This window comes from Palaemon carinicauda, chromosome 13 (genome assembly GCF_036898095.1).
Source record: "Palaemon carinicauda isolate YSFRI2023 chromosome 13, ASM3689809v2, whole genome shotgun sequence".
Taxonomy (NCBI): domain Eukaryota; kingdom Metazoa; phylum Arthropoda; class Malacostraca; order Decapoda; family Palaemonidae; genus Palaemon; species Palaemon carinicauda.
This window is the reverse complement of record NC_090737.1, coordinates 135,732,651-135,750,150: the sequence shown is the minus strand read 5'-3', so window position 1 is coordinate 135,750,150 and position 17,500 is coordinate 135,732,651. Positions and strand designations below refer to the sequence as shown.

Genomic DNA, 17,500 nt, shown 5'->3' with positions numbered 1-17,500 from the left:
CAGACCCCCGAGACGCTCTAAAGCCCACCTTTCCTATATCCTTTTCCTCCGGCCCTTCCCTACCCCAACTAGAAAACAACGGAAGTCCCCATCACCCTTCCCCAGGTCCCCACCCTACTTCCCCAACTGGATAAAGGGCTTCCTCCGAAGCAGCAGAGAGTAAATAGAGTATCAGGGGATAACGGAAGGAAACGGGGGGGGGGGGGGGGGGGAGTCATTGTGAGGGTGGTAGATGTCTGACCAGGTGAGCTCAGCAACATTGGCTCGTGTCAGTACTCGGTATAAGGATTTAGGAGTTCGCTAGATATCAAATTATTAAGATTGTTTAGCGTATTAGTAGTAATTGCAATGATTGGTATTAGGTTAAAAACAAATGCGGTTTACACATGACAACACTTGCTTTTACTAAGTTACCGTTACAACATAGCCTAAGCGGGCGTTGGTTTGCTCGCTTCCTAACGATACTGTTTGATGATAATGTTCCGTTATTCATATCAGCAGCTCGTGAATAACATTACGATGTGTATATAAAGTTAGTGTGATTTCTAATATATATTGTAATCCTCCCTATAAAATAAATAGAAAGCTCCTGGATATATATATATATATATATATATATATATATATATATATATATATATATATATATATATATATATATATATATATATATATATATATATATATATTGCTGAACTGCAACCAAATTCTCCCCAAAAATTTCCTAAACTAGCGTGATGTAGTTAGGAAAGGGGGAGGGGGTGAGAAGGGTGGAATATGTGCGTGCGTGTGTGCATATCTAAATATTTAGACGTCATTTTCACAGGTCGCATACACCTGCGTAAGTATAATGCGCAGACCCAAAATAAAAAAAATAAAAAATGAGCAGCTAGTTAATACATACCTAAATACAACGCATTTAGAATAAACTAATATAAATTGAATTCTAAAAACTTAATATCTCGTACATTCAATTATCATAACAATGTAGCTTACAAAACACAAATTGGGAGAAAAAAAAACCCCTAAATACGATTATAGCTTCATGCAAACGTGCGAATCCTGAGTCCAGGTGCGTTTTGAAAGTCCACACCTGTTTAAAGTCCTATTTCGTGAGCGCTTAAAATAAACGGCTCTTCGAAGAGGGTTGAAATGAGATGCAGCGATAAATGGGGAAAAGAAAAGGGCAATGAAAAGGTAGAATTACGAAGAAGAGAGAGATAGAAGATAAGAAAAGTACTGTGATGGTAATGTCATAGCCTCTGTACCATAGTCTTTCACTGTCTTGGGTTAGAGTTCTCTTGCTTGAAGGTACACTCGGGCACACTATTCCATCTTATTTCTCTTCCTCTTGTTTTATTAAAGTTTTTATAGTTTATATAGGAGATATTTATTTGGATGTTACTATTCTTAAAATTTTTATTTTTTCTTTGTTTCCTTTCCTCACTGGGCTATTTACATTGTTGGAGCCCCTGGGCTTATGGCATCCTGCTTTTCCAACTATGGTTGTAGCTTAGCAAGTAATAATAATAATAATAATAATAATAATAATAATAATAATAATAATAATAATAATGAGACTAAATAACAATAGATCAAAACCAGATTTGTTATATTGAGAATAATAATAATAATAATAATAATAATAATAATAATAATAATAATAATAATAATAATAATAATAATAATAATAACAATGAGACTAAATAACAATAGATCAAAACCAGATTTGTTATATCGTGAACACGACGCGAGACTTGTAATACCACTATTAATAACATTAATAAATTCTACACACGCCAGATCATACAACTGAAAAAAACAGTGAAATAAGTCTTTAATATAACCAAAGAGAAATACAATCACATACGAACCCACGAGAGAAAAGATAGGAAGTAGGAGTTCAGGCGTGAGGAAGAAAATAACTTATAGAGTTAGCATCAAGCCTTTGGACGGTAGACGGTAACCGTTGATCACGCTTCGTGTGTGTGTGTGTGTGTGTGTGTGTGTGTGTGTGTGACGGATCTACCTGCCTGCCTCTGAAACGTGAAATCGGCCTAGGCGTTTGCCTTGACTGCAATGTAAATGTAATGGTAAATAGGTTGTAATATGTAGGAGAAACTGAAGAAATAACACTATATACTGTGTACACACACACACACACATATATATATATATATATATAGAGAGAGAGAGAGAGAGAGAGAGAGAGAGAGACTTGCATAGAGGCTTATAAATAACAACTTGAGAGAGAGAGAGAGAGAGAGAGAGAGAGACTTTTGAGTAGAGGCTTATAAATAACAACTTGAGAGAGAGAGAGAGAGAGAGAGAGAGAGAGAGACTTTTGCGTAGAGGCTTATGAATATCAACTTAACCAGTTTATATTATGCACACTGATATTTTTATTCAGCAAAAATACAGTATAAACATCTATACTTTTATACTGTAATAATAATAATAATAATAATAATAATAATAATAATAATAATAATAATAATAATAATAATCAATTCCGAAGCAAGGAATTATGATCACGGATCCCGCTATGATAAACAATAAGTGGACTCAGAAACGAAAAAGAGAGAAAAAAAAAATACTCTCCGTTGTCAAGGGAGATTTCAAGAACCGGCCGATAGACAATCATTTCAGAAAAGAATAAATTTAATATCTGTCTTTAATTTTTTTTCCTGATGTTTTGCATAACTAATACTTGAAATAAAATATCTTATTTTAGTTCTTCATTACTTCTTATATTGTTTATTTGTTACCTCATTTCCTTTCCTCACTGGGCTATTTTGCCCTGTTGGAGCTTTTGGGCTTACAGCATCTTGCTTTTCTAACTAGGGTTGTAGCTTAGCTAATGATAATAATAATAATAATAATAATAATAATAATAATCCGTCTTTATGTGATGCAATTAAATTAGCAGTAAACATATGATTTAAAGGTTTAAAGGCCACTCATGAATGGCAGAGGCAAGGGACAGTGAAATAGCCCTATCGAGCAGGACAATCCCCTAGATATTGATTATATATCTATATATATATATATATATATATATATATATATATATATATATATATATATATATATATATGATCAGAGCTCAAGCCCCCTCTCCACCCAAGCTAGGACCAAAGAGGGCCAGACAATGGCTGCTGGTGACTCAGCAGATAGACCTATAGGCTTCCCCAATCCAGCAATCCTTGGCACACCAGGATGGTGAGATTGCGGCGACCAAAGAAACTAACGAGAGAGAGAGAGAGAGAGAGAGAGAGAGAGAGAGAGAGAGAGAGAGAGAGAGAGTTTTTAAATAACAGGTGTTTAATAATCAAATAACGCCATTTAGTATTACACAAAACAACCAATAAATGTAATAATAAATACATTTCAATATTACACTCGTGTTAATATTTACCAGATGAATAAAACAAGCATCTGCTAAAAATAAGAGTAATCATCTTACAAATCAGCATAACCACAGCTAGGCCTATTATTATTGACCAAAGAAAATCAAATTTAAAAAGCGTAGTACACCTAAAATAATAATAATGATCTTGTATAGATACACAAGGCATGAAAATATATTTATTCTATTTTCATAACTTGTAAATATTTAAGACAATTTGACACAAAGTTATGTGAAAATCTACTTTTTTTATTCTCATCCTTAGGCATAGTTTTGCAAGAGTTTGAGATCCTACAAAATGTTGCATGAATATCAATACTGAAAGCATTCAGCAATATTTATTTCTATTTAGTAAATAAAAACATTGGTAGCATAAGTAACTTTGGTGACAAACTGATAAGAAACGTTATCTTTAATATTAACTACCCCCTCATATTTCCAAAGGATAAAATGTTTTTCACCAATATAACTCACCTATGAAATCTATCCGACATATCTAAAGGATATTTTAAGTCCACGTGACTACGTCAAAGGTCCTCGGGCTTTTCGGAAAAATGGCAAACACCCTCGGGAAGCAACTTGAGCACAACCACACGTCACTCTATCCAATTTCAGACTGAACGGCCCAGTGTTGTCTACTTGTCAGATAGGTAATGGGTTAGCCTAAAAATCCCCAGAACTCATGTTAAAAAATCCCCAAAACAACCCAAAAATCCCCATTTCCACAAATATACTTTCTTCTCATCCTGTAGGCTTTGCTAGTATAGAAATTACTCACTATACTTAATTACTAAGTTATTTATAGTTTATATAGGATATATTTATTTTAATGTTGTTACTATTCTATAAATATTTTATTTTTCCTTGCTTCCTTTCCTCACTGGGCTATTTTCCCTGTTGGGGCCTCTGGGCTAATAGCAGCCTGCTTTTCCAACCAGGGTTGTAGCGTAGCATTTAATAATAATAATAATAATAATAATAATAATAATAATAATAATAATAATAATAATATAAGTGCAAGCATACTAATTGCAACAATATAAAGGTTTACTCATCTTTGTTTCCTCAGAAATTTGTACAAAATATCCCCATCAGACATCCAAAATTCCCAAATCTAGGGATAAATCCCTATATCTGGCAACACTGCGTGAACGCTGAACTTCCAGAAGAGGGCAGTTACCAGTTTTTCAATTACGCATATCTCGTTACGCGCTCTGTTAAATGTTCTTTTTTATATATTATTTCGTGGGTGGCATTACGAATGTCGTTAATTTTCGTTAAATAAGCATTAATCAATAATATTAATTGCAGTGCTCGCCTAAGATCGACGTGATGAGCTCAAATGTCATCCGTGTCTTTTAGAAATGTTGCCATCTTTAGAGGCCAGTTTAAGATTGTAACGATTTCATAATGAATTTTTGTTCTTGTTGATAACAATCTAGAATGAAAAATTGTCATCGCATTTCAATAACGTTGTATAAAAGCCATTGATATAAGATCAAAAGACAAGAATACAGAATTTGTTAATACAAGCTGTTCCTGGACACACCAGTTGCAATGTTTACAAAACGGTTCATTTCTAATCCAGTTCCAGAGATTAATTATTATTTTTAATCTCCAAAAAGTTTTAGGTTTATGGGCGTAAATCCATTTCTGAGCATTCGAATTTCACAAAAATAACAATTAGATTAATTTCTACTGCTCTGATCCCATCGAACGAACCTGGTCGTGGAAAAGGTATTATATTGTATAGATAGACATTGGTTCGTAAAGTAAAACCAATATGTGTCCCCTTTATCATTACTCTCTCTCTCTCTCTCTCTCTCTCTCTCTCTCTCTCTCTCTCTCTCTCTCTCTCTCTCATTAGTTATTTTATATTTATAGAGTGCACCCACTTCATAAAGTCTAAAAAGAAGCGCAAAATAGCTCTTTCAATGTTTTCTTAAGATTTCAAAGTATTTTTCTGGATATTTTATCCCAAGGCCTAATTATGTTGTTATTATTATTATTATTATTGTTATTATTATTATTATTATTATTATTATTATTATTATTATTATTATTATTATTTGCTAAGCACAACCCTAGTTGGAAAAGCAGGATGTTATGAGCCCAGGGCCTCCAACAGAGAGGAAAGGAAACAAGGACAAATTAAAATATCTTAAGAAGAGTAACATTAAAATAAATATCACCTATGTAAACTATAAAAATCAGTCTGTTATTATTATTATTATTATTATTATTATTATTATTATTATTATTATTATTATTATTATTATTATTATTATTATTATTATTATTATTATCATCTAAGCTACAACCCTAGCTGGAACAGCAGGATGCTATAAGCCCAAGGGCTCCAACAGAGAAAAATAGCATTATCCTGTTCCTTACCTCTATCATTCATAAGGAATCTTTAGACCTATGAGTTTCCTTTATGTATATAATTAGAATATAAGCTGCTTAATTCTATCATTACATCAGAGGAAATAATAATGCCAATTTAAACGGGTTGATCGTAGGCCTATGCTAAAAGCATCCTATGTTATGTTTTGAGTCATGTGTTATGATTTTTAATTCACCTTTTTGTTCTTTTTTCAATGTATAAAAATTAGGTATTTCTTCATGAATATCATATATCCTATGTAGAAGTGTTCGTATTTCTCCGTTTGAAATTTGATTTGTTATAAATAGCTCTTCATCAACTATAACTCCATAGTTTTTCGTGGTTTTAACTGCATGTAGGCCTATCTATATTATTTTAAGGTAATTTCAGACTGCAAATATACAGTCAGTAATATCCTCATACATTTTCAACTCTACCTTTATATGTAGTAGGTTGGCCATGGCATCAGCCACCCATTGAGATACTACCACAAGAAAGTTATTGGGGGCTTTGACTGGCCAGACACTACTACATTGGATCTCTCTCTCTCTCTCTCTCTCTCTCTCTCTCTCTCTCTCTCTCTCTGGCAACGACTCATTTTTTTCTTTGACTACACATACACCATATAGTCTGACCTGTTCTATCCACATTTTCCTCTGTCCTCGTACATCTGACAACACTGAAATTCCCAAACAATACTTCTATGCTGTAATTGTTTGGAGGTCACTTTACTCTTGGTAAGGGTAGAAGAAACTCTTTAGCTATGGTAAGCAGCTCTTCTAGGAGAAGGACACTCCAAAATCAAACCACTGTTCTCTAGTCTTGGGTAGTACCATAGCCTCTATACCATCGTCTTCCATTGTCTTGGGGGTAGAGTTCTCTTGCTTGAGGGTACAATCAGGCACACTGTTCTATCATATTTCTCTTCCTCTTGTTTTATTTGATTTTTTATAGTTTATATCTGAAAGGTCTATTTTGATAATGTTGTTGTTCTTAAGATATTTCATCTTAATTTTTCATTATTCCTCTAGCAGTTTTTCGTTTCCTTTCCTCACTGGACTACTTTTTCCCTGTTGGAGCTCTTAGGCTTATAACATCCTGCTTTTCCAAGGGTTGTATCTTAGCTTGAAATAATAGTAATGATGATATCCATGTCCTTTTATTATTATCACTACTTCAAATTGTTGATCAGACATTATTATTCACCAAAAGATTTTTTCTATTTCTCTTGCAGTTTATTTATTTCCTTTCCTCACGGGGCTATTTTTGCCTGTTGGAGTCTTTGGGATTATATCATCCTGCTTTTCCAAGTAGGGTTGTAACTCAGAGCTTGTAATAATAGTAATAATATTATTATTATTATTATTATTATTATTATTAAATGCTAAGCTACAACCCTAGTTGGAAAAGCAGGATGCTATAAGCCCAGGGGCCCCAACAGGGAAAATAGCCCAGTGAGGAAAGGAAATAAGGAAATAAGGAAAAATAGAACATTTTAGGAATAGTAACAATATTAAAATAAATATCCAGGTCCTTTTATTATTATCACTATTTCAAATGGTTGATCAGATATTATTTTATTCACCAAAGGATTTTTTTGTCAATGACTTTCTATACCTATTGTTTTTAATAGAATTTTTCAAAAAATTAAAAGGATTTTGACATATCCTTTCCTTAAACACTGTTTTCTGCGAAAAAAATATGATATATTTAATTCCCTTCAAACTTCATAATCCACTATAATAATGATATTTCTATAAGCCATGGCACTGCCCATGGTCATCCTTTTAGCAGAGTTTGAAATATATTTTTGACATGTAGCCTACCTCCCATAGACATACTACAAGTTTTACAAACAGGATAGCTCCTGTGCACATAAGTTTCTAATAATTCACGGAATATAATAGTGATTATAATAAACAAAGATAACGTAGGATATAAATACGTATTCTGTAACAACGTTTCGTACTCTGAACATATATTGAATGTATGAAAAACTAAGAGGCAGTGGAGAAATGCAAATCAAAGAAATTACAATAGTCGGGGATGAAATATAGAAAGTGGTTTCTTTTAGTCAAATAGTATGATAGAAAACGTTCCTCTTTGGGATTTAATTGGGGACTATAAAGTAAAAGTTTCGTAGGTCCTTACACTTCGGTGTTGTTTTAAAATCTAAACGAACACCTTTTTATTGTTTTATATTACTATCAAACTTAATTTACCCCCTCAAAAATTATATCTTAGTAATATGCCTTATCAAACTAGCGTACTGAATCCTGAAAATTCCTCGGCAAACAATCGAAAATAACAATTTCCAAATAATGAGATATCCCAAAGACAATATATTCTTTCTTGTAAGTACAAGAAGTATGTTATTATGACATTTTACCATAGCTTTAATATTTTAAATTGCAATCACTCTACTGGTTTTGTGGTGTTAGGGTTCCTGAAGTTTAGTCTTAGCCTAATACAGTTAGGCCTATAGTTCAGATTATGGACTGATTATTTGGTTGTGATGTAGAATATATAGCCTACATACTTTTAACATACATATACCAAAGGCACTTCCCCCAATTTTGGGGGGTAGCCGACATCAACAAGAAACAAAACAAAAAAGGGGACCTCTACTCTCTACGTTCCTCCAGCCTAACCAGGGACTCAGCCGAGTTCAGCTGGTACTGCTAGGGTGCCACAGTCCACCCTCCCACATTATCCACCACAGATGAAGCTTTATAATGCTGAATCCCCTACTGCTGCTACCTCCGCGGTCATCTAAGGCACCGGAGGAAGCAGCAGGGCCTACCAGAACTGCGTCACAATCGCTCGCCATTCATTCCTATTTCTAGCACGCTCTCTTGCCTCTCTCACATCTATCCTACTATCACCCAGAGCTTTCTTCACACAATCCATCCACCCAAACCTTGGCCTTCCTCTTGTACTTCTCCCATCAACTCTTGCATTCATCACCTTCTTTAGCAGACAGCCATTTTCCATTCTCTCAACATGGCCAAACCACCTCAACACATTCATATCCACTCTAGCCGCTAACTCATTTCTTACACCCGTTCTCACCCTCACCACTTCGTTCCTAACCCTATCTACTCGAGATACACCAGCCATACTCCTCAGACACTTCATCTCAAACACATTCAGTCTCTGTCCCTCCATCACTTTCATTCCCCATAACTCTGATCCATACATCACAGCTGGTACAATCACTTTCTCATATAGAACTCTCTTTACATTCATGCCCAACCCTCTATTTTTTACTACTCCCTTAACTGACCCCAACACTTTGCAACCTTCATTCACTCGCTGACGTACATCTGCTTCCACTCCACCATTTGCTGCAACAACAGACCCCAAGTACTTAAACTGAGCCACCTCCTCAAGTAACTCTCCATTCAACATGACATTCAACCTTGCACCACCTTCCCTTCTCGTACATCTCATAACCTTACTCTTACCCACATTAACTCTCAACTTCCTTCTCTCACACACCCTTCCAAATTCTGTCACTAGTCGGTCAAGCTTCTCTTCTGTGTCTGCTACCAGTACAGTATCATCCGCAAACAACAACTGATTTACCTCCCATTCATTATCATTCTCGCCTACCAGTTTTAATCCCCGTCCAAGCACTCGAGCATTCACCTCTCTCACCACTCCATCAACATACAAGTTAAACAGCCACGGCGACATCACACATCCCTGCCTCAGCCCCACTCTCACCGGAAACCAATCGCTCACTTCATTTCCTATTCTAACACATGCTTTACTACCTTTGTAGAAACTTTTCACTGCTTGCAACAACCTTCCACCAACAACCTTCCAACCTTCCATACTTTTAAGCATGTAATTAATTTGTTTCTAGGAGATAATTGTATATATATGCATATATATATGCATATATATATATATATATATATATATATATATATAATATATATATATATATATATATATATATATATATATATATATATATATATATATATATATATATATATGTATGTATATATATATATATATATATATATATATATATATATATGCATATATACAGTATATATGTATACATATACTGTATATGTGGGCGGAATATTTTGAAAGTTTACTGAATGTTGAGAATAATAGGGAGGCAGATATAATTGCTGTTCCAGGTGTTGAGGTGCCAGTGATGGGAGATGAGAATGAGAGAGAGATTACGATAGAGGAAGTGAGGAGAGCACTAGATGAAACGAGAGTAGGAAAAGCATCTGGTATGGATGGTATGAGAGCTGAGATGTTGAAGGAATGGGGTGTGACTGTACTTGAATGGTTGGTGAGATTGTTCAATATGTGTTTTGTGTTGTCAATGGTACCAGTAGATTGGGTTTGCGCATGTATTGTACCACTATGTAAGGGTAAGGGAGATACGCATGAGTGTTGTAATTCCAGGGGTATTAGTTTGTTGAGTGTGGTGGGAAAAGTGTATGGTAGAGTACTGATTAAGGATAAAACAGAGAATGCAATCTTAGAAGTACAGGGTGGTTTTAGAAGAGGTAGGGGTTGTATGAATCAGATTTTTACAGTTAGGCAGATATGCGGGAAATATTTAGCAAAAGGTAAGGAGGTGTATGTTGCGTTTATGGATCTGGAGAGAGCGTATGATAGAGTTGATAGGGAAGCAATGTGGAATGTGATGAGGTTATATGGAGTTGGTGGAAGGCTGTTGCAAGCAGTGAAAAGTTTCTACAAGGGTAGTAAAGCATGTGTTAGGATAGGAAATGAAGTGAGCGATTGGTTTCCGATGAGAGTGGGGCTGAGACAGGGATGTGTGATGTCGCTGTGGTTGTTTAACTTGTATGTTGATAGAGTGGGGAGAGAGGTGAATGCTCCAGTGCTGGGACGAGGATTGATATTGGTAGACGATAATGACCATGAATGGGAGGTAAATCAGTTGTTGTTTGCGGATGATACCGTACTGGTTGCAGACACAGAAGAGAAGCTTGGCCGACTAGTGACAGAATTTGGAAGGGTGTGTGAGAGAAGGAAGTTGAGAGTTAATGTGGGTAAGAGTATGGTTATGAGATGTACGATAAGGGAGGGTGGTGCGAGGTTGAATGTCATGGTGAAGGGAGAGTTATTTAAGGAGGTAGATCAGTACTTGGGGTCTGTTGTTGCAGCAAATGGTGGAGTGGAAGCAGATGTATGTCAAAGAGTGAACGAAGGATGCAAAGTGTTAGGGGCAGTTAAGTGAGTTGTAAAAACTAGAGGGTTGGGCACGAATGTAAAGAGAGTTCTGTATGAGAAAGGGATTGTACCAACTGTGATGTATGGATCGGAGTTGTGGGGAATGAAAGTGACGGAGAGACAGAAATTGAATGCGTTTAAGATGAAATGTCTAAGGAGTATGGCTGGTGTGTCTCGAGTAGATAGGGTTAGGAACAAAGTAGTGAGGGTGAGAACGGGTGTAACAAATGAGTTAGCAGCTAGAGTGGATATGAATGTGTTGAGGTGGTTTGGCCATGTTTAAAGAATGAAAAATGGCTGTCTGCTAAAGAAGGTGATGAATGCAAGAGTTGATGGGAGAAGTACAAGAGGAAGGCCAAGGTTTGGGTGGATGGATGGTGTGAAGGAAGCTCTGGGTGATAGGAGGATAGATGTGAGAGAGGCAAGAGAGCTTGCTAGAAATAGGAATGAATGGCGAGCGATTGTGACGCAGTTCCGGTAGGCCCTGCTGCTTCCTCTGGCGCCTTGGAAGACCGCGGAGTCAGCAGCAGTAGAGGATTCAGCATTATGAAGTTTTATCTGTGGTAAATAATGTTGAGTCCCTTGTCAGGCTGGGAGGAACGTAGAGAAGAAAGGTCCCCTTTTCTGTTTCATTTGTTTGATGTCGGCTACCCCCCAAAATTGGGGGAAGTGCCTTGGTATATGTGTGTATGATATGATATGTGTGTGTATGTATTAAGCCAAGAAAGGAAAAAGACAAATGTACAATGATATCGTATTTATACAGAACAATAAGACTCCTAAGTTGTCAATAATTCCAGATGAGTTTGAATTTAGGAAACAGGATATGGGATTAACAGAAAAGAAACAAGGGCTTCGGTTGGACTTTGGGTAAAGGTAATTAAGAAGTCCACACCATTGGTGTATATGAGAGAGAGAGAGAGAGAGAGAGAGAGAGAGAGAGAGAGAGAGAGAATTATTAACAAAGAGAGATATCCATACCCTTGGAGGAAAGGTATTAATCCTCCGATAGTTTCTGCCCTACCCAAGCACAGTACCTACTTTAACTAAGTTTCCAGTCTAAAGCCATCTTGTGTGCGTGTGCGTATTGTGTGTGTGTGTGTGGTGAGTGTGTGGGGCTAATGAAAGAATATAAATAGATTTTACGAAAGCGATCTTGAATACACAAACAAATTAAACATGTAATTAGATTACGGGTATAAGTCCCTGCCGCAACCCTTTCTAATGAGATTCCCGTAAGCCGTTGGTCACTGATGGCCGCGCGTAAACTCAGCCTACTGTGACAACTGAAAGAAAACCCAGGATTATTGGGATTATCGGTGTCCTACCAGAGAACGACTTTCCTAGTGTTTAATACGCCAATAATTTGTCTTTCCTGGAACTAAATGGTCAAAACAGTACGACTTTAACCCGATAAACCTCCTTGATACCTTGTGGGTCCCATTGTGGGTCTACTAATCCTGGTGGGTCCAAGCGCTTATGGACTGCCACTCCATTCTGGTCCTACCAGGACCCATTTAAGTGGGTCATGGGTCCTACAAAGACCTACAGATAGACTCTTTCTTTATATACTGTCTGCCTTTCATTATTATTATTATTATTATTATTATTATTATTATTATTATTATTATTATTATTATTATTATTATTATTATTACTTGCTAAGCTACAGCCCTAGTTGGAAAAGCAGGACGCTATAAGCCCAGTCGCTCCGGCAGCGAAAATAGTACAGTGAGGAAAGGAAACAAAGAAAAAATAAAATTGGGGGAAGTGCCTTGGTATATTGTATGTATGTATGTATGTATGTATGTATTATTATTATTATCATTATTATTATTACTTGCTAAGCTACAATCCTAGTTGGAAAAGCAGGACGCTATAAGCCCAGGGGCTCCAACAGCGAAAATAGCACAGTGAGGAAAGGAAACAAAGAAAAAATAAAATTGGGGGAAGTGCCTTGGTATATGTATGTATGTATGTATGTATATATGTATGTATTATTATTATCATTATCATTATTATTATTACTTGTCTAACTACAACCCTAATTGGAAAAGCAGGATGCTACGAGCCCAGGGGCTCCAATAGGGAAAATAGCTCAGTGAGGAAAGGAAACAAAGAGAAAATTAAATATTTTAAGAACAGCAACAACACTGAAATAAACGTTTTCTATTAAAAAAAACAAAAACAAGAGGAAGATAGGCAAGAACCGTGGCCTGCAGTCCTGCGGGGCCTCGAATTACTGGAATCCCCTTGAAAATGACCAAAATCCCCTACAGTATCACTGCAAACCCTTAGAAATCGATAAATAATATGTGTTTTTATTAAAATACGTTATTTTTATGTTTTTAGGAATGATCTTCCTAATCGGGTGGTTGAATCAGTAGAACTTCAAAAGTTCAAAGTTGGAGCAAGATTTTTTATGTTGACCAGACTGACATGAGTCTTTTTATAGTTTATATATGACATATCTGTTTTTGACGTTGTTAATAGTTTATATAGGACATATCTGTTTTGACGTTGTTACTGTTCTAGAATGATTTAATGTTAACTTGTTCTCATCATTTATTTATTTCCTTATTTCCCTTCCTCACTGGGCTATTTTTCCCCATTGGAGCCCTTGGGCTTATAGCATCTTGCTTTTCCAACTGGGGTTGTAGCTCGGCTAATAATAATAATATTATTATTATTATTATTATTATTATTATTATTATTATTACTAGCATCTTGCTTTTCCAACTGGGGTTGTAGCTCGGCTAATAATAATATTATTATTATTATTATTATTATTATTATTATTACTAATAATAATAATAATAATAATAATAATAATAATAATAATAATAATAATAATAATAATAATGATATATTTGCAGGTAGAACCTTGGCTAGGGGTTGTGACCTGGGAAGGTTTGTGACCTGGGACGGGGGTCCGGGGGCTTGCCCCCGGCTAGGGGTTGTAACCTGGGAACTACTAGGTTAGGTTAGGTGGGTTTGTTAGGTTCTGTACCCTTTTGTACCCTTTTATATATTTTGTAAAGGGTATATAGAAAAATGCTTTGAAATACACATTTTATTTAATTAATTTACTAAAATATAATGTAAATTAATAAAAACACATTTTATTTATTGATTTCTAAAGGTTTGCAGATCGTTCTATTACCTACCTACCTACCTTTCTGTAGGTCTTGAGTCCTACCAGGATCCCCTGGGTCCTGAGTCCTACTATAATAATGAAGAACTGTCCGTGGGTGTACCAACGCTTTTCACTTGCTCGAGTTAGTGTCCTCCCCCACACCCTCATCAGGATCTAGACCTATGGCGTCAGCATTGAAGACCAATCAATCACGTGAGAAAGGTTTCCTTTCTTTTCTTTTGGGCTTGATCACGATAAAAAAATGTATTTGAGAGAGAGAGAGAGAGAGAGAGAGAGAGAGAGAGAGCTTTCCTCCATAACCTTGGCATAAAGGCTATGTTGAAAAGATTCTTCTATGTATGATCTGATCATCAGAGAGAGAGAGAGAGAGAGAGAGAGAGAGAGAGAGAGAGAGAGAGAGGGAGAGAGCTTTCCTCCATAACCTTGGCATAAAGGCTATGTTGAAAAGATTCTTCTATGTATGATCTGATCATCAGAGAGAGAGAGAGAGAGAGAGAGAGAGAGAGAGAGAGAGAGAGAGAGCTTTCCTCCATAACCTTGGCATAAAGGCTATGTTGAAAAGATTCTTATATGTATGATCTGATCATCAGAGAGAGAGAGAGAGAGAGAGAGAGAGAGAGAGAGAGAGAGAGAGTCAATAATATAGGCATGACGGTTATTTTGAAAATATCCATATATATGTGATTTGTTAGGTCTGTACTAAATTTGCAATTTTTCAAACCATGATTTTTCACCGAATATTCAATCATAATTGATCATCAAGGAGAGAGAGAGAGAGAGAGAGAGAGAGAGAGAGAGAGAGAGAGGGAGAGAGAGATTAAACCGAAGACATATAGGAAGTTAAGTGTTCTTATGGAACGGTTAACGTATTCCTACCCGGTTACCCTCTTCCAAAAAAAGTGACGTCACGTAGATTAGGTCTAAAGTGTCCTTCTTGCGGCTTTACCCTGACGCATGAGACTAGCTCACAAACCAGCTGACACTTGTAAATAAACAAAACTCGTGTAAATATAGATATGCATCGTGAATGCCAAAAGGCTCTAGGAAGAGCTGTGATGGGTAAACAAAAGAGATTACCTCTGAGTATAAATAAGTTATGACTAATTCAGGGCTTGACACATGTTTTAGAATAGATATTGAACGCTTGAGCATTTCAAAGGTGGCAGTGTCCGTTTAAAGGTTTAAAGGCCACTCATGAATGGCAGGGGCAAGTGACAGTGGCATTGCCCATTCGAGTAGGACAAAAGACTGACCATATATACATATGATCAGCGCCCAAACCCCCTCTCCACTCAAGCTAGGACCAAGGAGGGCCAGGAAATGGCTGCTGATGACTCAGTAGATAGACCTATAGGCTCCCCAAAATACTCCATCCTTACTTCACAAGGATGGCGAGGTTGCAGCGACCAAAGGAACTAACAAGTTTGAGAGGGACTCGAACCCCAGTCTGGCGTTCACCAGCCAGGGACGTTAATTCTAATAGTCAGGCCTTCTTCATCATGAGGCTCAATACTACACAGTATTCTGGAAGTTTTATTTCAGCTGTGACCAAGTTGTGGAATGATCTTCCTAATCGGGTAGTTAAATTGGTAGAACTTCAAAAGTTCAAAGTTGCAGCAAATATCTTACTCGTTTAAAAGGCTATTATTATATGTCCTTTTATAGTTTATAATAAAAGATCTTGTTTTATTGCTGTTACTGTTCTTAAAATATTTTATTTTAATTGTTCATTACTTCTCATACAGTTCATATGACCAGGCTGGCATAAGTCTTTTTTATCGTTTATATATGACATATCTGTTTTTGGCGTTAATAGTTTATATAGGACATATCTGTTTTGACGTTGTTAATAGTTTATATAGGATATATCTGTTTTAACGTTGTTACTGTTTTAAAATGATTTATTGTTAACTTGTTCTCATCATTTATTTATTTCCTTATTTCCTTTCCTCACCTGGATATTTTTCCCTATTGGAGCCCTTGGGCTTATAGCATCTTGCTTTTCCAACTAGGGTTGTAGCTTGGCTAATAATAATAATAATAATAATAATAATAATAATAATAATAATAATAAAAGGAACCCACAAGTAATTCGGACTCAAACCCGCTATTTCCTCTATCAGATGTATATATATATATATATATATATATGTATATATATATATATATATATATACATATATATATATATATATATATATATGCAAGAAACAACATTAATATACAGAAGAACTAAAAAAAACTTACTAACTCCTATTTTGCAAAACCCAAAAGGATCAACCTTTGGATAAAAAAATACTACGCCAGTAGCCAAGAATACCAGAGAACAAAATGTAAAAGAAATATATATATAAAAAAAAATATTGCACTATGTTAACTTTATAGACTATAACAAGGAAAATGTACCTTTATATAAATAAAATTGTGGCTATACCACGCTTGGCATTACTCTTACTAATAGTATAGTTAACTTTCCCAACTATTCTTTACAATGTTAGCTAGCTAACTGTTCTTATTATTCTTACACAAACCTTTCCTAACAGGAAAATAAAATCGGCTTGCTCTAAATTGTAATTTGAATAGCATAGCAAGATAGGTCTAATGAAAGACAATGTTGGAATGTCCAAATTTTGATAACAATTAGGTCTAATTTGATTCATTTTAACTTACCAAAGGAAAATAGCAAATCCAGAGTAAGCTAAACAAATCCATGCCAGGATACAAAATTAATTGCCTGGACCAATCCTAGATTGGTAACATAACTATAGTCAGTCACCGTATAGGAGAATATGCTTATCGTTAAATCGCCTGTTTTACTTCCGTTCTGGTCTCCTTATTTCCATGCCACACCTAAATTCCGCCATAAGTTACTATTCGCATAAAACAATCAATAAATTTAGAAAAACTCAATACATATACAATTCAGACTTAACTTCCATCCGTATCTATAGGAGTCATATGGTTTTACGGGGTGTCCCTGTGCAAGACCCCGTGTCCTGCTATATGCAAGGCGTTCTACAATGAACGAGCTTGTGTACAGACAATATGCCGTATTAATTCAGATAAATATCATGATTTGCAATATAAGGAATTGCAAGCCGACTATTCTATACTACATATTGGTCGCTTAGTTGTATAATGTTTTATATTATTTGTGATACTATTCCAAAGAACATCAAAATACCACAACAGAATTGGCATTTAGTTTTGCTTTTAAACATCAAGACCAATATCTCTTTAAAGAGGTTTGGGTGCTAAATAGAAAATTCTAAATATTGTAAATACACTTTCTTTCCCGTATGTTATACAAACTGTG

At 35.6% G+C, this 17,500-nt stretch overlaps 1 protein-coding gene across 4 annotated transcripts in view; it reads right to left on the bottom strand.

The window, feature by feature from the left end:
• The window catches only part of Sans (SAM_USH1G_HARP domain-containing protein Sans), a 202,394-nt gene that overhangs the window by 157,559 nt on the left and 27,335 nt on the right, over window positions 1–17,500 (bottom strand). For 3 of the 4 annotated variants that reach the window (XM_068385912.1, XM_068385914.1, XM_068385911.1), the window contains exon 1: window positions 3,884–4,029. The exons of the other annotated variant lie outside the window; for it this stretch is intronic. In XM_068385912.1, the coding sequence (XP_068242013.1) occupies window positions 3,884–3,903 (20 nt within the window). In that variant the 5' untranslated portion in view covers window positions 3,904–4,029. Of the gene's footprint in view, window positions 1–3,883; window positions 4,030–17,500 lie in introns of those variants that run through there. 4 annotated transcript variants of the gene reach the window in all.